The sequence below is a fragment of the Myotis brandtii genome, unplaced genomic scaffold, assembly GCF_000412655.1.
Source record: "Myotis brandtii unplaced genomic scaffold, ASM41265v1 scaffold317, whole genome shotgun sequence".
NCBI lineage: Eukaryota > Metazoa > Chordata > Mammalia > Chiroptera > Vespertilionidae > Myotis > Myotis brandtii.
This window is the reverse complement of record NW_005362155.1, coordinates 1,379,270-1,398,862: the sequence shown is the minus strand read 5'-3', so window position 1 is coordinate 1,398,862 and position 19,593 is coordinate 1,379,270. Positions and strand designations below refer to the sequence as shown.

At 57.1% G+C, this 19,593-nt stretch overlaps 2 protein-coding genes across 7 annotated transcripts in view; one reads left to right on the top strand and one right to left on the bottom strand.

The window, feature by feature from the left end:
• NPRL3 (NPR3-like, GATOR1 complex subunit) overlaps positions 1 to 17,510 on the top strand; it is a 40,547-nt gene extending 23,037 nt beyond the window's left edge. For all 6 annotated transcript variants that reach the window (XM_005870340.2, XM_005870339.2, XM_005870338.2 and 3 more), the window contains 7 exons: positions 6,222 to 6,359; positions 7,543 to 7,699; positions 10,428 to 10,534; positions 12,461 to 12,590; positions 14,634 to 14,823; positions 15,452 to 15,644; positions 16,538 to 17,510. In XM_005870340.2, coding sequence (XP_005870402.1) covers positions 6,222 to 6,359; positions 7,543 to 7,699; positions 10,428 to 10,534; positions 12,461 to 12,590; positions 14,634 to 14,823; positions 15,452 to 15,644; positions 16,538 to 16,703 — 1,081 coding nt within the window. In that variant the 3' untranslated portion in view covers positions 16,704 to 17,510. The remainder of the gene's footprint in view (positions 1 to 6,221; positions 6,360 to 7,542; positions 7,700 to 10,427; positions 10,535 to 12,460; positions 12,591 to 14,633; positions 14,824 to 15,451; positions 15,645 to 16,537) is intronic.
• The window catches only part of MPG (N-methylpurine DNA glycosylase), a 12,996-nt gene continuing 10,845 nt past the window's right edge, over positions 17,443 to 19,593 (bottom strand). Inside the window, exon 4 of the mRNA XM_014542956.1 lies at positions 17,443 to 17,882. Coding sequence (XP_014398442.1) covers positions 17,506 to 17,882 — 377 coding nt within the window. The 3' untranslated portion in view covers positions 17,443 to 17,505. The remainder of the gene's footprint in view (positions 17,883 to 19,593) is intronic.

The window sequence follows — 19,593 nt, the reverse complement described above, 5'->3', positions numbered from 1 at the left end:
GGCGCAGAGGTAAAATGCATTTCCTTCTGTGGAGTATGTGCCTCGATCTACACTCCCACCAGAAGCACGTGAGATACCTGTCAACACAGCGTCTTGGTGAGCTTCTTGGTTTTAACCAATGTAAGGGTAGAGCATAGTGTCTCAATGCAGCTTATGCACGTCTTCACGTGTTTACACCATCCCTGTTTTCTTTTCTGGCAGCTCTCTGCTCAGACCCCCTGCTTGTTGTTCTGTTGGGAGGTGTACGTGCCTTTTCAAGGAGGGGGAGTTGCCCTTTGTGAGGGCATCTTGTGCTTCCCTTGTCTTTATTTTGGTGACCTCTGGGTGTGGCTTCTGGCTGTTAAGAGAACATCAGGGCAGCCTGAACTGCCCTTGCTGAGTGAGGGTTTTGGTTTCTGATCCCTCCTACTTCGGAGAACTTGACCCAGAATGGGATTTTTGGTCTTGCAGTCCGACCCTGTCTTTGTATTCCACATGATCACATTGGAGTTTGCCCTGCGGTAAAAGAATTGTCGTCCTCTGGTCTTGGATTGACTGGTATCAAAATCCCTTTCTAGGCCCTGCCAGTGTGGCTCAGTTGGTTGAGTGTTGTCCCATGCAACCGATTGGTGTTTCTCTCTCATTGATGTTTCTCCTTTTCCCTCTCCCTTCCTCTCTCTCTCTAAATTAAAAATTTAAAAAACAGTTTAAAAAGTCCCTTCCTTGGAAACTGCTGTTGCCTTACTCTGAGTGGGAATTTGCATGCCTCAACTCGGATTATGCTTGATATTAGCCAAAAGGCCAAGAAGTGATCTCAACTAGGGTTAGACTACAGCAAAATTCAGGCTAACCTGGAATTAAAATGAAAAGCAAACAGGAGAAGACTGTATATTCCTGAAGAAAGAAGGGACTGTGATTTCTTATATTTGAACTGCACTGGAAAGCTGGGGGGATGAGATCCTGGATTGTGTGTCAGGGCCTGAGGCAGCTCAGAGCCTGAGGCAGCCAGTGCCCCCTAGTGGACATCAGTTTGAAAGAGGACAGGAATTGGTTTTTGTCAAAAACAGCTTCCAGAATCCACTGTCCAGCACTTAGCTTCCCTCCTTTAACCCAGGCATCTGTTGTTAGTGCCCAGGATTGAATTTCCTCCAGGCGAACCCCGCAGCCCACCCTGATCCTAGACTTCACTTTGACCTGTCTTGGTTCTGGCCCCATCCCCAGGAGAGCCAGGGGCAGTTGTGTCCACCCTTGTACCTGTCCCAACCTGGCAACAGCAATGGCCCCCAGGAGCCTCCCTGGCCTGTGGCCTGTGACCTTCCGGGTCCATGTTGGCCCTGAGGGTCTGGCCTGGCCTGCCCTCACTCCTGCAGAATGGTCTGCACCTTGGAGCTAAGAAAGGGAGGCTGAGTTTCTGTTACTGATCAGGCAGCATAACAACACAGATAGCGACTTCCTGACAGATCCCTGGGGAAGGGTTTCTCAGAGCAGAAATGAGAGACAGGAAGCTGTGAGACAGCAGTGTTGGAGATTGGGATGGGACTTTTCAAAGGAATTGTTCTGAATTTGGTGTTTTAATTAAAATTCAGGGACCCAGCCAGAGTGGCTCAGTGGCTGAGCATCGACCCATGAACCATGAGGTCACGGTTCGATTCCTGGTCAGGTCATATGGTTGCAGGCTCGATCCCCAGTAGAGGTGTGCAGAAGGCAGCCCATCAGTGATTCTCTCTCATCATTGATGTTTCTATTTCTCTCTCCCTCTCCTTCCCTCTCTGAAATCAACAAAAATATATTTTAAAATAATAATAAAATCCGGGGGTATGGTGTGGCTGAGCGGCCTGGTGGCCCCTTGCCCAAGGACCTGAGTGTCTGTGAATGTAGGCTGGCAGTGTGAATCCCTCCAGAGGCCCCGACTGTCCTAGCGCCTGTGTCTTCCTGTGGAACTTGGGGACCTCAGTGATAGTATCCCATTCATTTGTGTGACCGTCCGGTTGTGTCTCCCACGAGATCAGGGACATCCCTTCACTTTTCCTGACGAGCCCTGTGCTTGGCGCGTGGAGAAGCACAGCTCATCCACTAGTAGTTGAAAGGACCAGTAATAGGAGTCACGTCTCTGTGGATTCCATGGACTTGGAGTGTTTGACTGGTTCTCCATCGTTAACTGGGCCTGTGGTCGTGTCTGCGAGGCTGGGGACTCTGCCCGCTCCTCACTGCCTCACACTGCTGCCTGTCCAGAGCAGACATGGGCCCACAGACACCTCCACGAGCATCCTGGGAGTTCTAGTTCCTATTTCCATGAAGTGGACCTGCATAGAAACTTCTGTTTGCAATTTCAAGGTGGGCCTTTCGGAGCCCACCCGGACCTTTTGGATCAGGTGCAGGGTCCCACTGCATGCCAGGGGAAGCCGGCTGCGTGAGACAAGGGGACCAGAAGGTCAGGGCTAGCTTGAAGGTCTCTGGCCTGGGGCAGGAAGAAGGGTGACCAAAGGATGAGTCCGTTGTTAGCCAGAGGTTAGGAACTGAAAGTCTTTCTCAGATGCTGAGCTCTGAGGGTAATGGACTAAGCTTGTACACATTTCTGTCTGGGGGGTGACAGATAAGCATATTTTGGGCTGGTGTGTGGCCTCCTGCACAGTCATCGCTTCAGGGCGGGGCTCTGGCCGGAGCAGGCATGTATCTCTTGTCGCAGACAGGGCTTGGCTCTCCCTTCTGGCCCCGGGCTGTGTGAGGGCTGGATAAGCCTCACATGGACAGCGTTTTCCTGCAGTAATTCCAGGTCAAACTGCTAGCTGCCCTACAAAGAGAAGTACAAGCTTAGTAGGGACTTTTAGGGCCCAAAGCCCCACTCTGCTAGTCACGTCTTAAAACTGTATTTTACAAACAAAACAAAACTGTGCTTTACAAACAGGCACAAACCTTTTTCCTCCTCCTCTTGACAGATTTCAGTGCACTTCCAGCTCACCTCTGGATGTGGGAGGTTTACAGGGCTTCTCTGGGAGCTTGAGGGCCATTCTCTCTCTTCCTGACTAGTTCCAGGGTTTCCCAGGAATTCTAGGGTCTGCAGCTGGCCCTCTATAGGATGCTGCTGGGGTGGCATTCAGGGTCTCCACACTGTTTGTAGAGAGGCACCACCATGGGTGCAAAGCGCTCCGGGGGAGGAGGTTGCTGGCAGGTGAGCAAATGCTTGGAAAAATGTAGAAACATCCTCATGGAAACCAGGAAATCAATGTGAGTGTGCCCCCTTTCCCCACCTCCACCCCCCAAAAAAGGACCTCATGCCACTGTACACCAGACGGTATGGCCTAAGATGGCTGACATGTGGAGTTGCTCTATGGGCCTAATTCATCCCCCTCGCACCCAAACCAGGCACTTGCTGTCGTCTCTCCATGAGGTTTGTTCCAAGCCCCAAACGCCGGTACCCTGCACACCCTGCACCCTCCTCTGCTGTTCTCTTTCCTACAGCTCTCTCCAGCTTCCTATGTGCCATACAGTTTGCTTCCCTGACGCCACTGAGGCAGAGCCCCCCCAGATGTAAGGCTGTGAGTTTTACCCCAGGAGCCTGAACCAGTGCTTGGAGCCTCAGCACATGTCAGGTCATTGGCAGTTTGCACATGGCATCACTGAGCACCTGGTGGATCAAAACCAGCTACTTTTCAAAATGATAGGAATCGTCTAATTCTGATTCTGTGGTGTTTGAACAGCTACTCTGAGCCATGTGCTGAAGAGGACAACTCAAAACTAGAAAGACCTTTATTTTTAATCAGCCAGCCTGAAGCAGGAGGAGCCTGGCCATTTCACTGTCCCTACAGCCCCTGGTTTTCCTCGCTGCTCTGTTTGTATGTGATGCTGAGAGCATAAATATTGCTCACTGAGTCAAGTGGAGCAACTCACCTGGGCCCCCTGGGCAACTCTCTCATGGTGTGACCTTTGATTCCTTAAGAGGCTGGGCTGTGTCAGGGTTTGATGTCCAGCCAGCAAGCCCTTGGGCCAAGGAAGGGCACGGCGACGGGAGCCTTCGTCTGCTGAGATGTACTGCGTAGCACTCAGTTCTAGAAGAAGCCAAGAATGGGATCTTCCGCTGGGGCCTTGGGGAAAGACCCTGCGTCTCTTCCCCAAATCGTCACACATCAGATCTGTTCATAGGTTTCACGCTGTGGGGCTGGGGCACCAGCAGCGACCAAACCTTGGTCTTCCAGACTCAGCCACAGCCTGCAGCCCCCCAGCCTCTGCAGCCAGGGGTGCTGCTTGGGGCATTGAGATCTTGGGAGAGGGCATGGTGTTCCCAATGCCCCGAGGCAGGGCAGGCAGAGTGTCTGGGAGCTCTGGGGCAGTTTGCAGGGAGCAAATGGTTGGTGTTGGCAGAAATCCTAGGGGTAGTTGAGGGTGATAAATGTGCTCTGTATTCTTCCCACTGTGTTCTCTCCCCATTCCCTGCTTGAGAGAATACAGGCTTATTTTTGCATTTGAAACTGCTGACCACAGATTCAGCCAGCCCTCCGGCAGACCTGGGGGGGAAGCTTGGGATTGTTGGTCTGCTGCCTGAGGCTTCAGGGAAGAGACTGTAAGAACAGCCAGTGGGTGTGGGGAGTGAGGGCCATCGAGCTGCTTCCCAGCATTGTGTACCTGAATGCCCCCAAGAGAGGTCTGGGACCTGGGTGAAGTGGCAGCTCCCACCAAACCTCCCCCAGCCACTGGCCTGCCCCACACTTGGCTGGAGGCGGGCATCTTGGTCTGTCCATCCAGCTGGGAATAGCATTTCAGGGTCGGAATGGGATGGAAAGGGCACCGCCTAGCCCAGCTGGGTCCGGGCAGGCCAGGCCTTCACAGTGGGCACGGGCCCCTCTCATCACCTGCTGCGGGACAGCGAGGATCAGCCGTGGGGACTTGGCTCAAGCAGTTGCTTCTCTTTGGTGTCAGACACCAAGTGCTTTCAGTGCAGGGGCTGAGCAGCCAGGCTGTGGGTGGAGGTCAGGCTGGCTTCCCTGCCGGGGAGTTTCAGAAGCTCCTGCTGGAAACAGCCCCTTGGTATGTGGTTCCCCAGCCGCCAGGAGCCCGTTCTCTGGGCAAGGGCTGCCTGAGAGAGTCACCTGAGCAGGAAGCGCATCCCTCAGGCCCCTCTCCTTCCTTCATTTATGAGGTGCTTCTCAGTGCCCCCGAGTATCCCACACGGAGTCAGCCATGCTGTGAGCAGGGAACAAAACGCAAGGCCCCACCTCGACTGCATTCTGGTTGAGGAAACAGCTTAGCCAGCAGACAAGTAGGCATGTCTTGTGGTCAGGTGCTCAAGGCAGGTGAACAGTGAGCAGTCAGATTGCCTGGGGGGCTGCGGCTCACTGAGAAAGTGGCACTTGAGTTGAAACCTGAAGGAGGGAAGGAGCTCCTGGCACCGAGAGAGACTTATAGTCAAGGACAAGTACAAGGGCCCTAAAACAGCAGGGTGGCTGGTGTAGCTGGGCCTGCCTGGGGTAGGAGACAAGGTCAGAGAACATGGGCACATCACTCAAGGCTCCTGGCATTGTGGGGTCTTGGCTGGAACTGCCGAGGTGGATGCCATGGGGCCTGTGGGGGAGGGCGGACAGGGGGCCAGTGCTGAGAAGGACTGGGCTTTGTAGGGCCCTGCAGGTGCTGAGACACGTTTGCTAATGGTCTGAGGCAGGCGGTGAGAGAAGCGAGGAGGCAGGAACAGCGTTGCCGTGTTTGGTCTGAGCTAGGATTGGCCTGAAAGAACCAAATTGCCATCAGTGAGGCTGGTTTCGACAGTTGCTGTGGTGCACCTGGGGCGCTGCTGGCATCTGCAGGGAGGTGGGCACTATGTGCTCCTCCCCAACAGGATGTCCTATGGGACTTGGCACCCCCACCCTTCCTGTGCTGCCCACGGCTCCTTTTGGGAGACAGGCCTTGCCCTGCCTGATGGGGGTGCAGGAAGAGGCATGAGAAAACACCCCTGCATCAGTTGCATTGAGCCTCTGAGAGAGAACAGGCTTCCCTGTGCCCTCGCACTCTGATTGGACTACAGAGTCCAGGGCTAGCCAGAAATACAACATTTTCCTCTCTTCAACATGCTGAGTCTGGAAAGATGCTTTCTTGCCCTGGGGGTCTCCACTTGTAGTTTCCTCCGACCAACAGGAGCAGTGTACTGGGAAGAAGTGCCCTCAGGCGGGGTGTTGTGTGATGTGTGTGTCTGGGTAGCGGTTGCTGTGTGAATGGGCGATGGCACCGACAGAAATGGAGCCTGCTGTCTGCAGCTTGTGTACGTCTGGCGTGGTGCGGCTGCACATCAACAGCTGGCTGGAGGTGAGCTTCTGCCTGCCCCACAAGATCCACTACGCTGCTGCGAGCCTCATCCCCCCTGAAGCCATCGAGCGGAGCCTGAAGGCCATTCGGTGAGTGCCAGCCCATGCACACTCCCTTCGGGGCCCCTTCTCTGCTGCCTGAGGTTTCACCAATTACTTTGTTCCAAAAGTTCTTTTCTTCCTGCCACAGAAATTGGCAGATCAGGCTCTCCTGTTTATAGAAGTAAAAACACATGTTTTTGTGTCTGGTTTTGTATAGAAAGGACCAGCTCCAGGTTTTCCCTGGGCCGTCTGGGCACTGCCTGGGTGGGTGGGGCTCCGTGCTGAGGTCCTCACCTGCGTCCTGGGTACTGAGCATCCTGGGGAACAGACGTACCATTGGGGGGATATTGTCGTCAAGGTGTTGCTCACCGGTTCCTCTTACATTTGAATTTGAACTTGTGGGATCTGTTTCTTAATTTAATAGATTTCCTGCAAGGAAAGAGCTGAGCCCAATCTCCTCCTGTCCCAGCCCCCAACCAAGTCCTCAGTTTCCTTAAATATTCTTTAACTAAAAAAAGAAATCTGGGCACATTGCAGAAAATGTGAAGGTGAAAGAAAGCAAAACACTGCCTCATTCTCTCTCCCTCCCCCAGTCTGTACTCCAAGTTAATATCTTTCCTCCTGGTTTCCGTGCTCAGCATATTTTTATGTAGTTCTATTCATAGTCGCAGCAGCGATTTTACTTTTCCCATATTTGGGACTCTTCTTTAGGAAAGATTCATTTATTTTTTTTCAATCACAAATGTTTGCAAGGCAATCCCAGAAGTGGGAGATGGAGTCTGGTTGTCAGACCTTCCTGTTTTTTGTTTTTGTTTTTAAATATGTTTTTATTGATTTCATAGAGAGAGGAAGGGAGAGGGAGAGAGAAACATCTATCTACCACCTCCTGCACGCCCCCTACTGGGGATTGAGCCCGCAACAGGGGCCTGTGCCCTGATTGGGAATCAAACCTGATTGGTGCGTGGGGCGACACTCAGTCAACTGAGCCACACTTGCTGGGCAGACCTTCAGTTTTGTTGCAGTTTTTTCTTTCTTTCTGTGAGTGACAGTAATCCTTGCAGATGTTTAAAGGCCCTTGGACTTACCACTGCCCTTGTCTCTAATTCCTCCTGTGGTCTCTCCTTTCTGAGGTTCAGTGCCTGGGGCCCCAGCTGCACCTCTGTGTTCCAGGTGCAGGCCTGGGGCAGGGGACCTGTGTCTCACATGTCCTGCTGACCTGACTGCTCCACAGCCCGTACCATGCCCTGCTGCTGCTCAGTGACGAGAAGTCCCTGCTGGGTGAGCTCCCACTCGACTGCTCCCCGGCCCTGGTGCGTGTGATCAAGACCACGTCTGCCGTGAAGAACCTGCAGCAGCTGGCCCAGGATGCAGACCTGGCCTTGCTGCAGGTATTGCCCTAGCCCCTGGGGGAGACTCCCTGGGTAGGGAAGGATAGGTGGGAGAAGGGTCTGGGTACAGCAGAGCAGAGGGCCCTTGTTTGAAGGCGGGAGGGGCTGGGGTGTCAGGAAAGCAGGCTGCCTCCATCCAGATAAGAGCCAGTGACAGTGGCTCCGGGGTTGGCTGGAGGCTCTGAAATCTGAGTCAGGTCTGGATTCAGGGCTGACTTCCTCTTCCTTTGAGGGTGGTGAGGCTGCAGCAGAGAGAAGTGAGGCCCTGCGGTGCTGGGAAGGTGCCAGGACAGGGTGGCTTGTAGGGCTGGAGCAGAGGTACACAGCATGTGGCCACATGAGAAAGCAGTACTGCAACCTCAAAGTAGGGGAAGTGAGAGCAGGACACAACATGGGCCTGCCCACATGGCCTTGACCACTCCCCTGCAGGGCTGAACCATGTGCTTGTGGGATGCCCTTTCAGATTGGATGGAGGCCCCTCAGCCCTGGCGGTGGATCTGGTTGGAGCCTGGACAGGGGTCGGGGCTTCCAAGGAAAAGCACAGGAAGAAATTGCAGGCCAAGGGCAGGGGCTCCTCTGGTTCCGGTGACTGTGAGCACCGTGTGGCCACCAGAGGGCAGCAGGGCCTGTCCCAGGGACGTGTAGTTCCTGCGATGGCCACTGGGCGGCAGTTCTCTCAGGCTGAGGAGGAGCACAGGCGAGAGGCTGGCCCACCTGGGCTCCTGAGGGGAGCTTGTCGAACAAGGACTCGGGCTGTTTTTTCCCAAAGCAGTCATTTTGGATTCTGTCATCCAGAACAAGCCTTCCATCATCTGTACCCCATGGCTTCTGTCGGCCCCTGTGAGAATGTTTATTGGGTTCTGCCTGGTGTTTCATAGGGGCTCTATTGAGGACCGCGTCCTGCTTGCCTTCACAGCAGACACGAAACACAGAACCTTAAATGCGCTCACTGTTCTCTATGTGCTGCAGAGCTTGTGTTCTGACCAGTGCTGGCCAGTGGCAGATATCTGTGAGTCTTTGCAGCTGCCATTTCAAACTTCGAAAGAAGCTGGCCTTCTGTCCACTGAGGCTGCCCAACATGAAGTCTGTCTGTACGCCGTGCCTCACGCTTGCTCTCAGTCTCTTTGGACAAAGACAAAGCTTTGATGATGTCTCCTTTGCTTCCCTGCCCCGGCCTTGCATGGGGAGGAACTGCTGTTTCCTGGCTGGTGTGGTTGTCCAGAAGCTCCCCGAGGCCCAGCCCTGGTGGTGGACCTCACCAAGCTCTGCTGCCCACAGCAGGTGGCCCAGTGGAGAGCCCGTGTCTGAGTTATGTGTGAATGTCACTCATCTACAAGTAAATGGGGTTGTTTCCCTCATGATGGAATTAATATGTTCTTTCTTACAAAAGTTCAAATAGGACACAATTTACAGACCCAAAAAAGAGAAAGTCCACACCATCCCATATCCCAAACATAACTGCTGTGGATTCCTCCGGGTTTTTCTCATAGGTTAACGCATTATCTTTGAATAACAACATTTGGATCACACTGTACATTACTTGTGATTGCCTAAACAATGCCCATAGACCTCCACCTCCTAACCCCCAGGACCTGTGTGGGACTCTGCAGGTGTGATTAAGGATCTGGAGGTGGGGCAGTGGTCCCGTATTATCTGGGTGGGCCCAGTGTCATCACAAGGGCCCTTGTAAGCGGGAGGCAGAGGGAAATTTGACTCCAGAAGAGGAGGTGGGGATGTGACCGTGATGAGGCCACATGCCAAGGAACGCTGCGGCCAGCAGAGGCGAAGAGCAGATTCTTCCCGAGAGTCGGAGGGGGCTGCCCTGCCAGCACCTGACTCCAGGCGTGTGCTAGTGGTGGTGGACTCCGGACTCCGGAGTGGTGCTCTGACTGGGAGACGCGGGAGATGGAGGAGAGTGGGCGTGTCCTTGCTTTAGAGTAAGTGTCAGTGGGGCTTGGGATGAGAGAAGAGGGTCAGTGATGGAACGGAAATGTCTGTTGTGTTCAAGTTGGTGGTGCCACTGGAGGTCCCATGTGCCGAATGAGCTGGGTAGAGGCGTCCTTGGCATCGCAGGCATTGCATGCAGGCAGGGTGACTCACCCGTGGAGGCACTTAGTGATGGTAGAGGCAGCAGGCCTGCCTGGGACAGCGCTCACCGAGGCTGATGTAGCTCAGATGTGCCCAGTGTCTGTCTGTCCACCAAGTGAGGCAGTGCCCTGTTCTCAGACCGGGCCTCCCTGTGAGGCTGGAGGGACGTCGGGCATCGGTCTGTCGGTGGCCCATCCTGATGTCCAGGAGTCCAGGAGAGCAGGCGGTGGGATGTCCTCCAGGATGCTGAGCCACACGGGGATGAGTGCACGGGGTGGAGGGCATGTCTGGTGACCCCACATCCATTGTCACGTGGAAACCCATCCCCTTGCTGGAGTCCTGGTGGGGGTGGGGGACCTGCCTCTGCCAGGGTGTCCAGCCAAGCCCCTTGCTCAGCTGAGCTTACCCCGTGATCCTGGGTGTCCCCAATGTCCCTGTGCCAGCCAGGACAGTGCGGGGCCCTAAAAGGAAATGACAGTCCCAAACCGCACAGGGACCAGTGTCAAAAGGCTGTTGCTCTGAACATAGAAAACGCTGTGTGTGCTGCTGTGCCCAGCCCCCTGCGGGAGGTTGGGGAGTCAGAGAGAAGCCCAGTGGGCCAGCCTCCCAGGCACTGTGCTGCCAGCCCCTCTGCCCGCAGGTTTTCCAGCTTGCAGCCCACCTGGTGTACTGGGGCAAGGCCATCATCATCTACCCGCTGTGTGAGAACAACGTCTACATGCTCTCTCCCAACGCCAGCGTGTGTCTGTGAGTACCTCTGGCTGCCAGGGCCCAGGGTTTGAATGGGAAGGGGGTGTGGCTGGCAGGCCCTTCCAGGGGGTCTCTCCAGGTTAGGCAGGACTTCCCTCGGACCAGATGCCTGGCCTCTGCTGTGCCCAGGTTCTGATTCTGGCCTGGCCCAGCACCACATGGGCCTGTGCGCCTCTGGCACCTGCAGCCTTCAGGAAGGGCCTGCGCCTGCGATGTCTACAGTCAGTGAGCTCCGTATGGGGTGCCTGAGGGGTGGTCAGGAACCTTGGCCTTTATTCCGGAGCTGAGAGGGGCTGTGGGGTGGCCAGTGCCCATGGCTTCTGCCACCCCTTGAAGGAAAGCAGCTGGGCTCTGTCCTCATTGTACCCACCCTGACCTCCCAACTGTGCCACTGCGCCCAATCTCACCTCCCCACTGTGCCATTGCACCCATCCTCTCCCCCCCACTGTGCCACTACGCCCATCCTCACCTCCGCACTGTGCCATTGCACCCATCCTCTCCCCCCCACTGTGCCACTACGCCCATCCTCACCTCCGCACTGTGCCATTGCACCCATCCTCTCCCCCCCACTGTGCCACTACGCCCATCCTCACCTCCGCACTGTGCCATTGCACCCATCCTCTCCCCCCCACTGTGCCACTACGCCCATCCTCACCTCCGCACTGTGCCATTGCACCCATCCTCTCCCCCCCACTGTGCCACTACGCCCATCCTCACCTCCGCACTGTGCCATTGCACCCATCCTCTCCCCCCCACTGTGCCACTACGCCCATCCTCACCTCCGCACTGTGCCATTGCACCCATCCTCTCCCCCCCACTGTGCCACTACGCCCATCCTCACCTCCGCACTGTGCCATTGCACCCATCCTCTCCCCCCCACTGTGCCACTACGCCCATCCTCACCTCCGCACTGTGCCATTGCACCCATCCTCTCCCCCCCACTGTGCCACTACGCCCATCCTCACCTCCGCACTGTGCCATTGCACCCATCCTCTCCCCCCCACTGTGCCACTACGCCCATCCTCACCTCCGCACTGTGCCATTGCACCCATCCTCTCCCCCCCACTGTGCCACTACGCCCATCCTCACCTCCGCACTGTGCCATTGCACCCATCCTCTCCCCCCCACTGTGCCACTACGCCCATCCTCACCTCCGCACTGTGCCATTGCACCCATCCTCTCCCCCCCACTGTGCCACTACGCCCATCCTCACCTCCGCACTGTGCCATTGCACCCATCCTCTCCCCCCCACTGTGCCACTACGCCCATCCTCACCTCCGCACTGTGCCATTGCACCCATCCTCTCCCCCCCACTGTGCCACTACGCCCATCCTCACCTCCGCACTGTGCCATTGCACCCATCCTCTCCCCCCCACTGTGCCACTACGCCCATCCTCACCTCCGCACTGTGCCATTGCACCCATCCTCTCCCCCCCACTGTGCCACTACGCCCATCCTCACCTCCGCACTGTGCCATTGCACCCATCCTCTCCCCCCCACTGTGCCACTACGCCCATCCTCACCTCCGCACTGTGCCATTGCACCCATCCTCTCCCCCCCACTGTGCCACTACGCCCATCCTCACCTCCGCACTGTGCCATTGCACCCATCCTCTCCCCCCCACTGTGCCACTACGCCCATCCTCACCTCCGCACTGTGCCATTGCACCCATCCTCTCCCCCCCACTGTGCCACTACGCCCATCCTCACCTCCGCACTGTGCCATTGCACCCATCCTCTCCCCCCCACTGTGCCACTACGCCCATCCTCACCTCCGCACTGTGCCATTGCACCCATCCTCTCCCCCCCACTGTGCCATTGCACCCAATCTCACCTACCCACAGGCTCATGGCAAGGGCCCAAGTGCTGTGAATTATGATGGGAGGTCGCTGAGCTCAGGACACACTTGTCTCACTGTCTCCAGGTACTCGCCACTGGCTGAGCAGTTCTCCCACCAGTTCCCGTCTCATGACCTGCCGTCTGTCCTTGCTAAGTTCTCCTTGCCCGTCTCCTTGTCAGAATTTAGGAACCCCCTGGCCCCCCCTGTGCAAGAGGTGAGTCACAGGAGCTGGGAGCCCAGGAACCACCCGCCCAGCATTGGTTCCTGGTTTCGGGGCCCTCAGCGTGCTGCACCCTGAGCTGTGGTTCAGGGGATGGGAGGGGCCTTGTGTAGGTGGTGCAGGCCCTACCAGGGTAACAGAAAGGTGGCTCCCAGCCAGGCACCTGTAGGTGCTTCACCAGTGACCCAGCACTTAGGCAGTCACAACTCCCTCCCCCTTCCATGCCCCCACGGAGCCCACCCTGGCTGCAGTGGGTTGTTATTAGTGTTAAAACCCCAGTAAGAGGCCCAGTCAGGAGAGAGCTAATCCTTCCTGGGGGGACAGAGCCCCCTGGTGCCCCTTTCTGGGCCTGGGTCCCACAGATGGAAGATGCTGAGGTGGTTTTGTTGTCACTGAGCCTGGGCCCGCCCTCCTTTTCCCTTCCGTCGTGGTCCAGGTGGTCACTGGGTCTAGGCTCACTGGTACCCAGAGTGGCATCCAAGACGACCTGGAGAGGATAGGCCTAGGATAGAACCACCTGGTGAGCTGGGTCCGGGCGAGTGGTGGGTGGGGCCCTAGGAGGTGTGAGGCATGTGGAGTGAACGGGGGAGCTCCATCTATGTCTGGCAGGTTGAGTGTGGCCTGAATCTCCCTTCACTGAACACCTGGGGCTCTGGGCAGGGACCCAGGGCAGGGCCGGATGGAACAGGTGTCAGAGATGGGGCCAGGTGTTCTCAAAAATGAAGTATTTGCTTTAATAAGCAGCAGATCTGTTAGACAAAACCAGTTTTTAGAAGCAGGCCCTTCCCTTTGTGAAGTTGTGAATGAGAAGGCGATCCTGGCTCCTCAGTGCATTTAGATGCCGAGTGAGACAGAGCTCTAAATGCCGTCTTTCATGGAGCCTCTGGGCTCCAGGAGCTGTGCCAGGTCATGGCAGCTGAAAGAAAGACACATCTTGCATCTGCACCCTCCCCCTCTCCAGCAGAGACTTCCTGCTGGTCTGGAAAGTGGGTGGGTTTTTCAGGCCAGGCCTGCGGGGCAGCCTCATGCCTTGTCATGGGGCCCAGATAGAGCTGGGTGTGGGGTAAGGCTGCCTGCCTCTCACCCCTCCAGCTTTAGGCCTGGAATATGCTCTTCAGCGCTTTGGAGCCTCTGTTTTATTTCTTAATTTAATTTCAAATTTAGTTTACAATTCTTTTCAGTTTTATTTGGTTTTACCAGGTCATTCACATCCATGGTACACCCCTATTTCCATGCCTGGTCAGCCAGCCCCTCCCAGGAGGGGACCCCCAAAGATGAGCAAGTGGATGTGTGTCTGAGAACATGGACACCATCTGGGAGCATTTTCTTGCTCACCTGTGCTGGAGCTCTGCCCACACAGGGCTCCTCACGCTCCTACGTAGGTGCTAGCCTGCGGGAGAGGGGTGGATGCCGTGCCCTGGGCACCGTACAGCTCAGCATAGGTCCCTGTCCCTGGGAAGGCTTTTGTGTGGAGCTGAGGAGAGGACTTCCTGCTCTCCGGGCAGCTTCCTACAGCTTCTTTCTGCAATGTCACAGGGAAGGGGTCCCACAGGCCCAGCTCTGTTTGGTGGGGTTTGCGTGGCAGGGCCCAGTGGCCTGGAGGAGACAGGGTAGCAGAGGGGTAGCTCTGAGCTGGGAGGGCACATGGGCCTCCATGTCACAGGCCCTGCTCCTCAGCTCTGGGCAAGAAAGGCCTGACACTAGGGCAGCCCAGGTGTGTGGTGGGAGCAAGTGCAAATATGGCCTCGCTGCTCTCTTAGCCTCGCTGCCTTCCCTGGGGTTAGCTAAGAGCTCCCAGTAGCTAAGAGCTCCTTCCTCAGGGCCCCTGGAGCTTATGTTAGCCTCGCTGCCTTCCCTGGGGTTAGCTAAGAGCTCCTTCCTGTGGGCCCCTGGAGCTTATGCACCCCCTGATCTCCAGGGTGACTTGTGGGGGTCGTGTCTTAGGCCGTGGCTCCCCAATCCGATCAGGAAGGGAACAGGGTGGTGGTGGGGGTCAGCCTCCCCCAGTGCCCCAGGCCTCACACTGCTGTCCCGCAGACCCAGCTCATTCAGATGGTGGTGTGGATGCTGCAGCACAGGCTCCTGGTCCAGCTGCACACCTACGTGTGCCTGATGGCCTCACCCAGCCAGGACGAGCCCCGCCTGCGCGAGGATGAGGTCCCCTTCACTACCAGGGTCAGCGGCCGCAGCCTCAGCACACCCAATGCCCTCAGCTTTGGCTCCCCAAGTAGGAATCCCTTCCCAGGGCATCAATCTGGTGGTGGTCGGGGGCAGGGGGGGTGGTCGAGCACCTGGGGAACACTTGGGAGTGGTGGCCAAGAGGTACATCAAGGGCGCTGCTGCGAATGGCCGAGGGACTTCACGTGGCCACCCATGCACACACTGCCTCATGCGGGCAGCTGGGTCCTCACGCAGCCTTCCTAGAGGAGGGCAGGAGATCTGTCTCCCCACTTTCCTGCACCTCTGGCTCTGAGGAGGCTGTATCTTTGGGCTCTTGAGCAGGGCTTGCTCAAGCCAGGAGTAGCCTGCCCCCGGCCTGCCATGTCACCCATCACTGGGAGGACAATTGAAACCTCTGCCCCAGGGCCTATGAGAGACAGTGGCTGCCATGGTCCCTTCTTGAAAGAGCCGTGTGGCCATAGTGTGCCCCCAAAGGCAGCAGCCATTGCCAAGCCCAAGTCCCTGGGCTTGGGGAAGAAGAGGGGCTGGAAGGCTTTGCGGGAGGTGCCTCCCCAGGCTGAGGCTTGGCCTCCGGCTTCAGGTTCAGGGCGAAGACCTGTCCAGCCCCTCATGCATGTTGGGTGGGAGGGATGTCCTTGGGGGTGGACTGCTCTCTGACCCGTGCCCACCCGTAGCCAGCAGTGACGACATGACGCTCACCAGCCCCAGCATGGACAACTCCAGCGCAGAGCTTCTCCCCAGTGGAGACTCCCCGCTGAACAAGAGGATGACGGAGAACCTGCTGGCCAGCCTGTCCGAGCACGAGCGGGCAGCCATCCTCAGTGTGCCTGCAGCCCAGAACCCCGAGGACCTCCGCATGTTTGCCAGGTGGGAGCAGGGAGACAGGTGGGGCTAGGCCCAAGTCTAGGGTCAGGACAGGAAGTGGATGGGGCTGTACCCAACAACCCGCAACGTAAATCCATTGACGACAAGTAGCACTCACCGGTTGAGGGGAAGTCCCATACACTGGGGTGTCCCTGCCGCTACCTGTGCATGCCAGGCGTGAGTTCAGTCTGCTGCCGAGACACCGTCTGTACCTCTGTCTTCAGGAGTCTCTCCAGGACTTCCTGGGGTTTGTCACTTCCTGGGAAGCAGCAGCAAGTTCTCATCCCCATGGGCTTGGCAGTGATTTTTCCCAGGACTTAGCCTGGGGGTGGGGGATCCAGATCCCCACATCATAGGTGACACAGACTTGGTCACACCCACCCAGTTTGGGGCACTGTAGACGATGGTTTTCTGGAGGAGGTCAGACTGTCAGGGACTGAGCCCCCAGTGAAGAACCACATGCCGGGCAGCTCTTTCAAGCAGCTGGTCCAGGCCTCTGTGCATTCCCAGGCCGAGACACCCCCTAGAGCAGTGACCCCATTTGGATCCAGAGCCACACGGGACTCGCTGCCAAGCAGAGTGAAAAAGAGAAGCCTCCCAGACCTGTCCCCCTGCGCTGCCCCTCCCATGTCAGAATGCTGAGGGTGGTGCGACCCTCGGGCTCAAGTGGGCTCTGGGGTTTGAACAGGAATGTGTTCTCACAGACCCACTTCAGAGAACCATGGTGGGCAGCAGGCCCAGGACACTTGCCTGCTCCTGTTGGGGGTTGGGGGTGGGCATGGGCAGCTGCCTCCTGGGCCTCTGAGACGCCCTCACCAGCTCTGTTTTGGCCTGTGGCCGCTCAGTTGGCTGTTGGAACAGAGGCCAGCCTGGGCTTGTGCCACCCTCCCCTCCAGGCTGCTGCAGTACTTCCGTGGCCGCCACCACCTGGAGGAGATCATGTACAATGAGAACACCAGGCGCTCGCAGCTGCTCATGCTCTTCGACAAGTTCCGCAGCGTGCTGGTGGTGACCACCCACGAGGACCCAGTCATTGCCGTCTTCCAGGCCCTGCTAACGTGAGCCTGGCCGAGGTTGCAGAGGCAGGCAGCTGCAGTGCATGGGGGCACCCGCATCTCCCCACCCTAGGACTCCCTCCCAACCTGGCCTGAGTCCTTTTAGCCCTGAGACCCGACTTCACCTGCGTCAGCTGCCTCCTAGGGCTGCTACCCTCTGCATCCTCACTTATCTAGTCCCCAAAACAGGTCAGTGCCTGAGCTGAGAAGGTGAGGCTCTGAGCTGGGGAGCCGTCCAGGACTCGTGCTCTGAGTGAGGCCTGCATGCTTCCCACACAGATTTGGGCCACATGTTTCTCTGACCTCCCTCCCAATCCTTCCCATGTTCCCCGGCCCCTTCCACTGCTGCCCTTCCAAGACGGAGGGCCCAGTGTCTGGCCTATCCTGTGTGGCCCTGCACTGCCCCTTCTTCTCAGCTTGCTGTGGGCCTTCCTGGCCCGGCCCTCGCCACAGCCACCAGGAGGCTCATGCCTTAGCCATCCACTCCCCTTTGCCACCTGAGGCCTGAGGGCCTGGGCTCGTCCATGATGCTTACTTGGCTCCCCGTTGGGGTGTCTGCGCTGGCGTTCCCAGTCCTCCCTCACAAGGGTGGGGTGCAGTGGGCCTCCATCGGGCCTGAGGAAGGCAGTGCCCATGCTGGACCTGGCTCGAGGTGCCCGCTGCACACGTAGCCCCTGACAGCCACATCCTGGAGGAGGAACTGATCATTGAGGGGGCTCTGGCTGAGACACAAGTGACACGTTTTGTAGAAATAAAGCATTTATTTGGTTTTTAAACAATTAAAAAGCCTGTCCTTAGCAGGCCCTTGCTTAGACCTGTGTGTCCTGCTCAGCTCCTCTGTCCACCACACTGACCCAGGGGCTGCCCTGGACATAGAAGCGCAGGGGCTTCTGGGCCCACTCTCCTGCGTTGCCGATGCCCACTCGGGCTGCTGCCACCACCGCTGGCTCCCTGGGCCCCGGGGGGCTGTGCTCTAGCCACACAGCCTTGTCCGTGGTGAGGTCTCGTTGGTCAAAGCTCTTGTCGATGGCCAGGGCCTGACAGAGCTTGGAGGGGCCACTGCAGAGCTCACGGTCTTTGAGGGCCCGGCCGGTACTGCCTTTCCGGGAGGTACTGCGAAGCTGCCGCATGGTCTCCAGGCCCCCCAGGGGCTCCAGTGCTCGCAGCAAGACACATGCTCCATCCCCTGTGGGACAGACAGACAGTGACTGGCCCTCCCTACCCAGGGCACAGCCAGTGCTGCAAGGATGATGCAGCTGCCTTCCTGAGCACCCCTGTACTCATTCACAGTCCAGACCCACTTCCTACACACCTGCACCCACAAGGCCCCAGGTGGGGCCTCCATGAAGCCAGAGGGCCTGACCAGCTAGGGAGAACCAGTGAAAAGGCACGGCAAGTGCTTGCAGCTGGCCTCCTCTTGTTTGGCGACCAGCAGCAGCTTTGGGGTTGGCAAAGGAAACCCCAAATGGCCGGTCCTCCCTGGGCATGGTCATCTCTACCCAGGCCCAGGGTTCCCCCATCTGCCTCTACCCACTCAGTGTCTATTGGCCAAGCCAGAAGGTTGGCTCTGAGCAGCTAGCAGTGTGCATAGGATGCTGGGTGAGCCTCACCCCATGACTCAGTGGGGAGACAGACAGTGCAGAAGGAGGTGCCTGCTGATAGCACCCCTCCTTTGGGATCTTTCTGGCCCCTCAGTCCAGGCTACTTCAGCAAATTGACACCCTGGGCCCAAGAAGACATTTGTCCAAATTCCCTTGGCCCTGCCTGGCTAGGGGCAGTGATACCTGGACCCTGGCCAGAGAAGCGTAATCCCAACAAGGCTACTCTCCTGAGACACCAGCTCTGCTGACTCACGTTGGCCTGCCCTTCTACCGGGGGGTCTGAGAAGCTCAGCCCGAGGGCTGGCCAGGCCAGTCCCCACTCTTGGGCCTCACGGTACAGGCCTCATCAGCGCTGGGAGAACCCTGAGTGGATGCAGCAGCTACACTCCCTGCACAGCCTGCAGCTGGCAGGTGGGGTTTTGGGACCAGATGCTTTAACCAGCCAGTTTTCAAAGAACCTCAAGATAGACTAAGGGCAGCCTGGCCGGCATGGCTCAGTGGTTGAGCATTGACCAATGAACCAGGTCACAGTTTGATTCCTGGTCAGGGCACATGCCTGGGTTGTGGGCTTGATCCCCAGTGTGGGGCGTGCAGGAAGCAGCTGATCCATGATTCTCTCTCATCATTGATGTTTCTATCTCTCCTTCCATCCTCTCTGAAATCAATAAAAATATATTTTAAAAATTAAAAAAGAAAAAGGTATACTAAGGGCAGACCTAGCCGTTTTGGCTCAGTGGATAGAGCATTGGCCTGCAGACTGAAGGGTCCTGGGTACGATTCTAGTCAAGGGCTCGTACCTAGTTGCAGGCTTGATCCCTGGCCCTGGTTGGGGCTCATGCGGGAGTCAACCAATTAATGTCTCTCTCTCACATCGATGTTTCTCTTTCTCTGTCCTCCTCCCTTCCACACTCTCTAAAAATCAATGGAAAATTTGATCCTTGGGTGAGGATGAACAAAAAAGAAAAAGATACACTAAGGGCAAGCAAAGACTTGAAGTTCCAGTCCCTCTAATTGCTAGGCCCTGCCCAGCCCACCAGCCTCAGGGCTTCCTCTGTCCATGCCGAGCTGCTGTAGGTGTAGCACGTCCCTCACTATCTCGCCTCCCAAATGGGCTGCAGGAGCAGCCTACCCCCTCGATCCCATGCCCGCTCTCCTGGAACGCACCTGAATCCTGCACCCTGACATAGAACCAGAACACCTTAACTTCTTCCCACAGAGTCTCCAGTCTCAGCTCTACTCCACCTGCACCACCCGTTGGCCTTGGCACTCCCCCCCCCCCCCCCCCCCCCCCCCGGC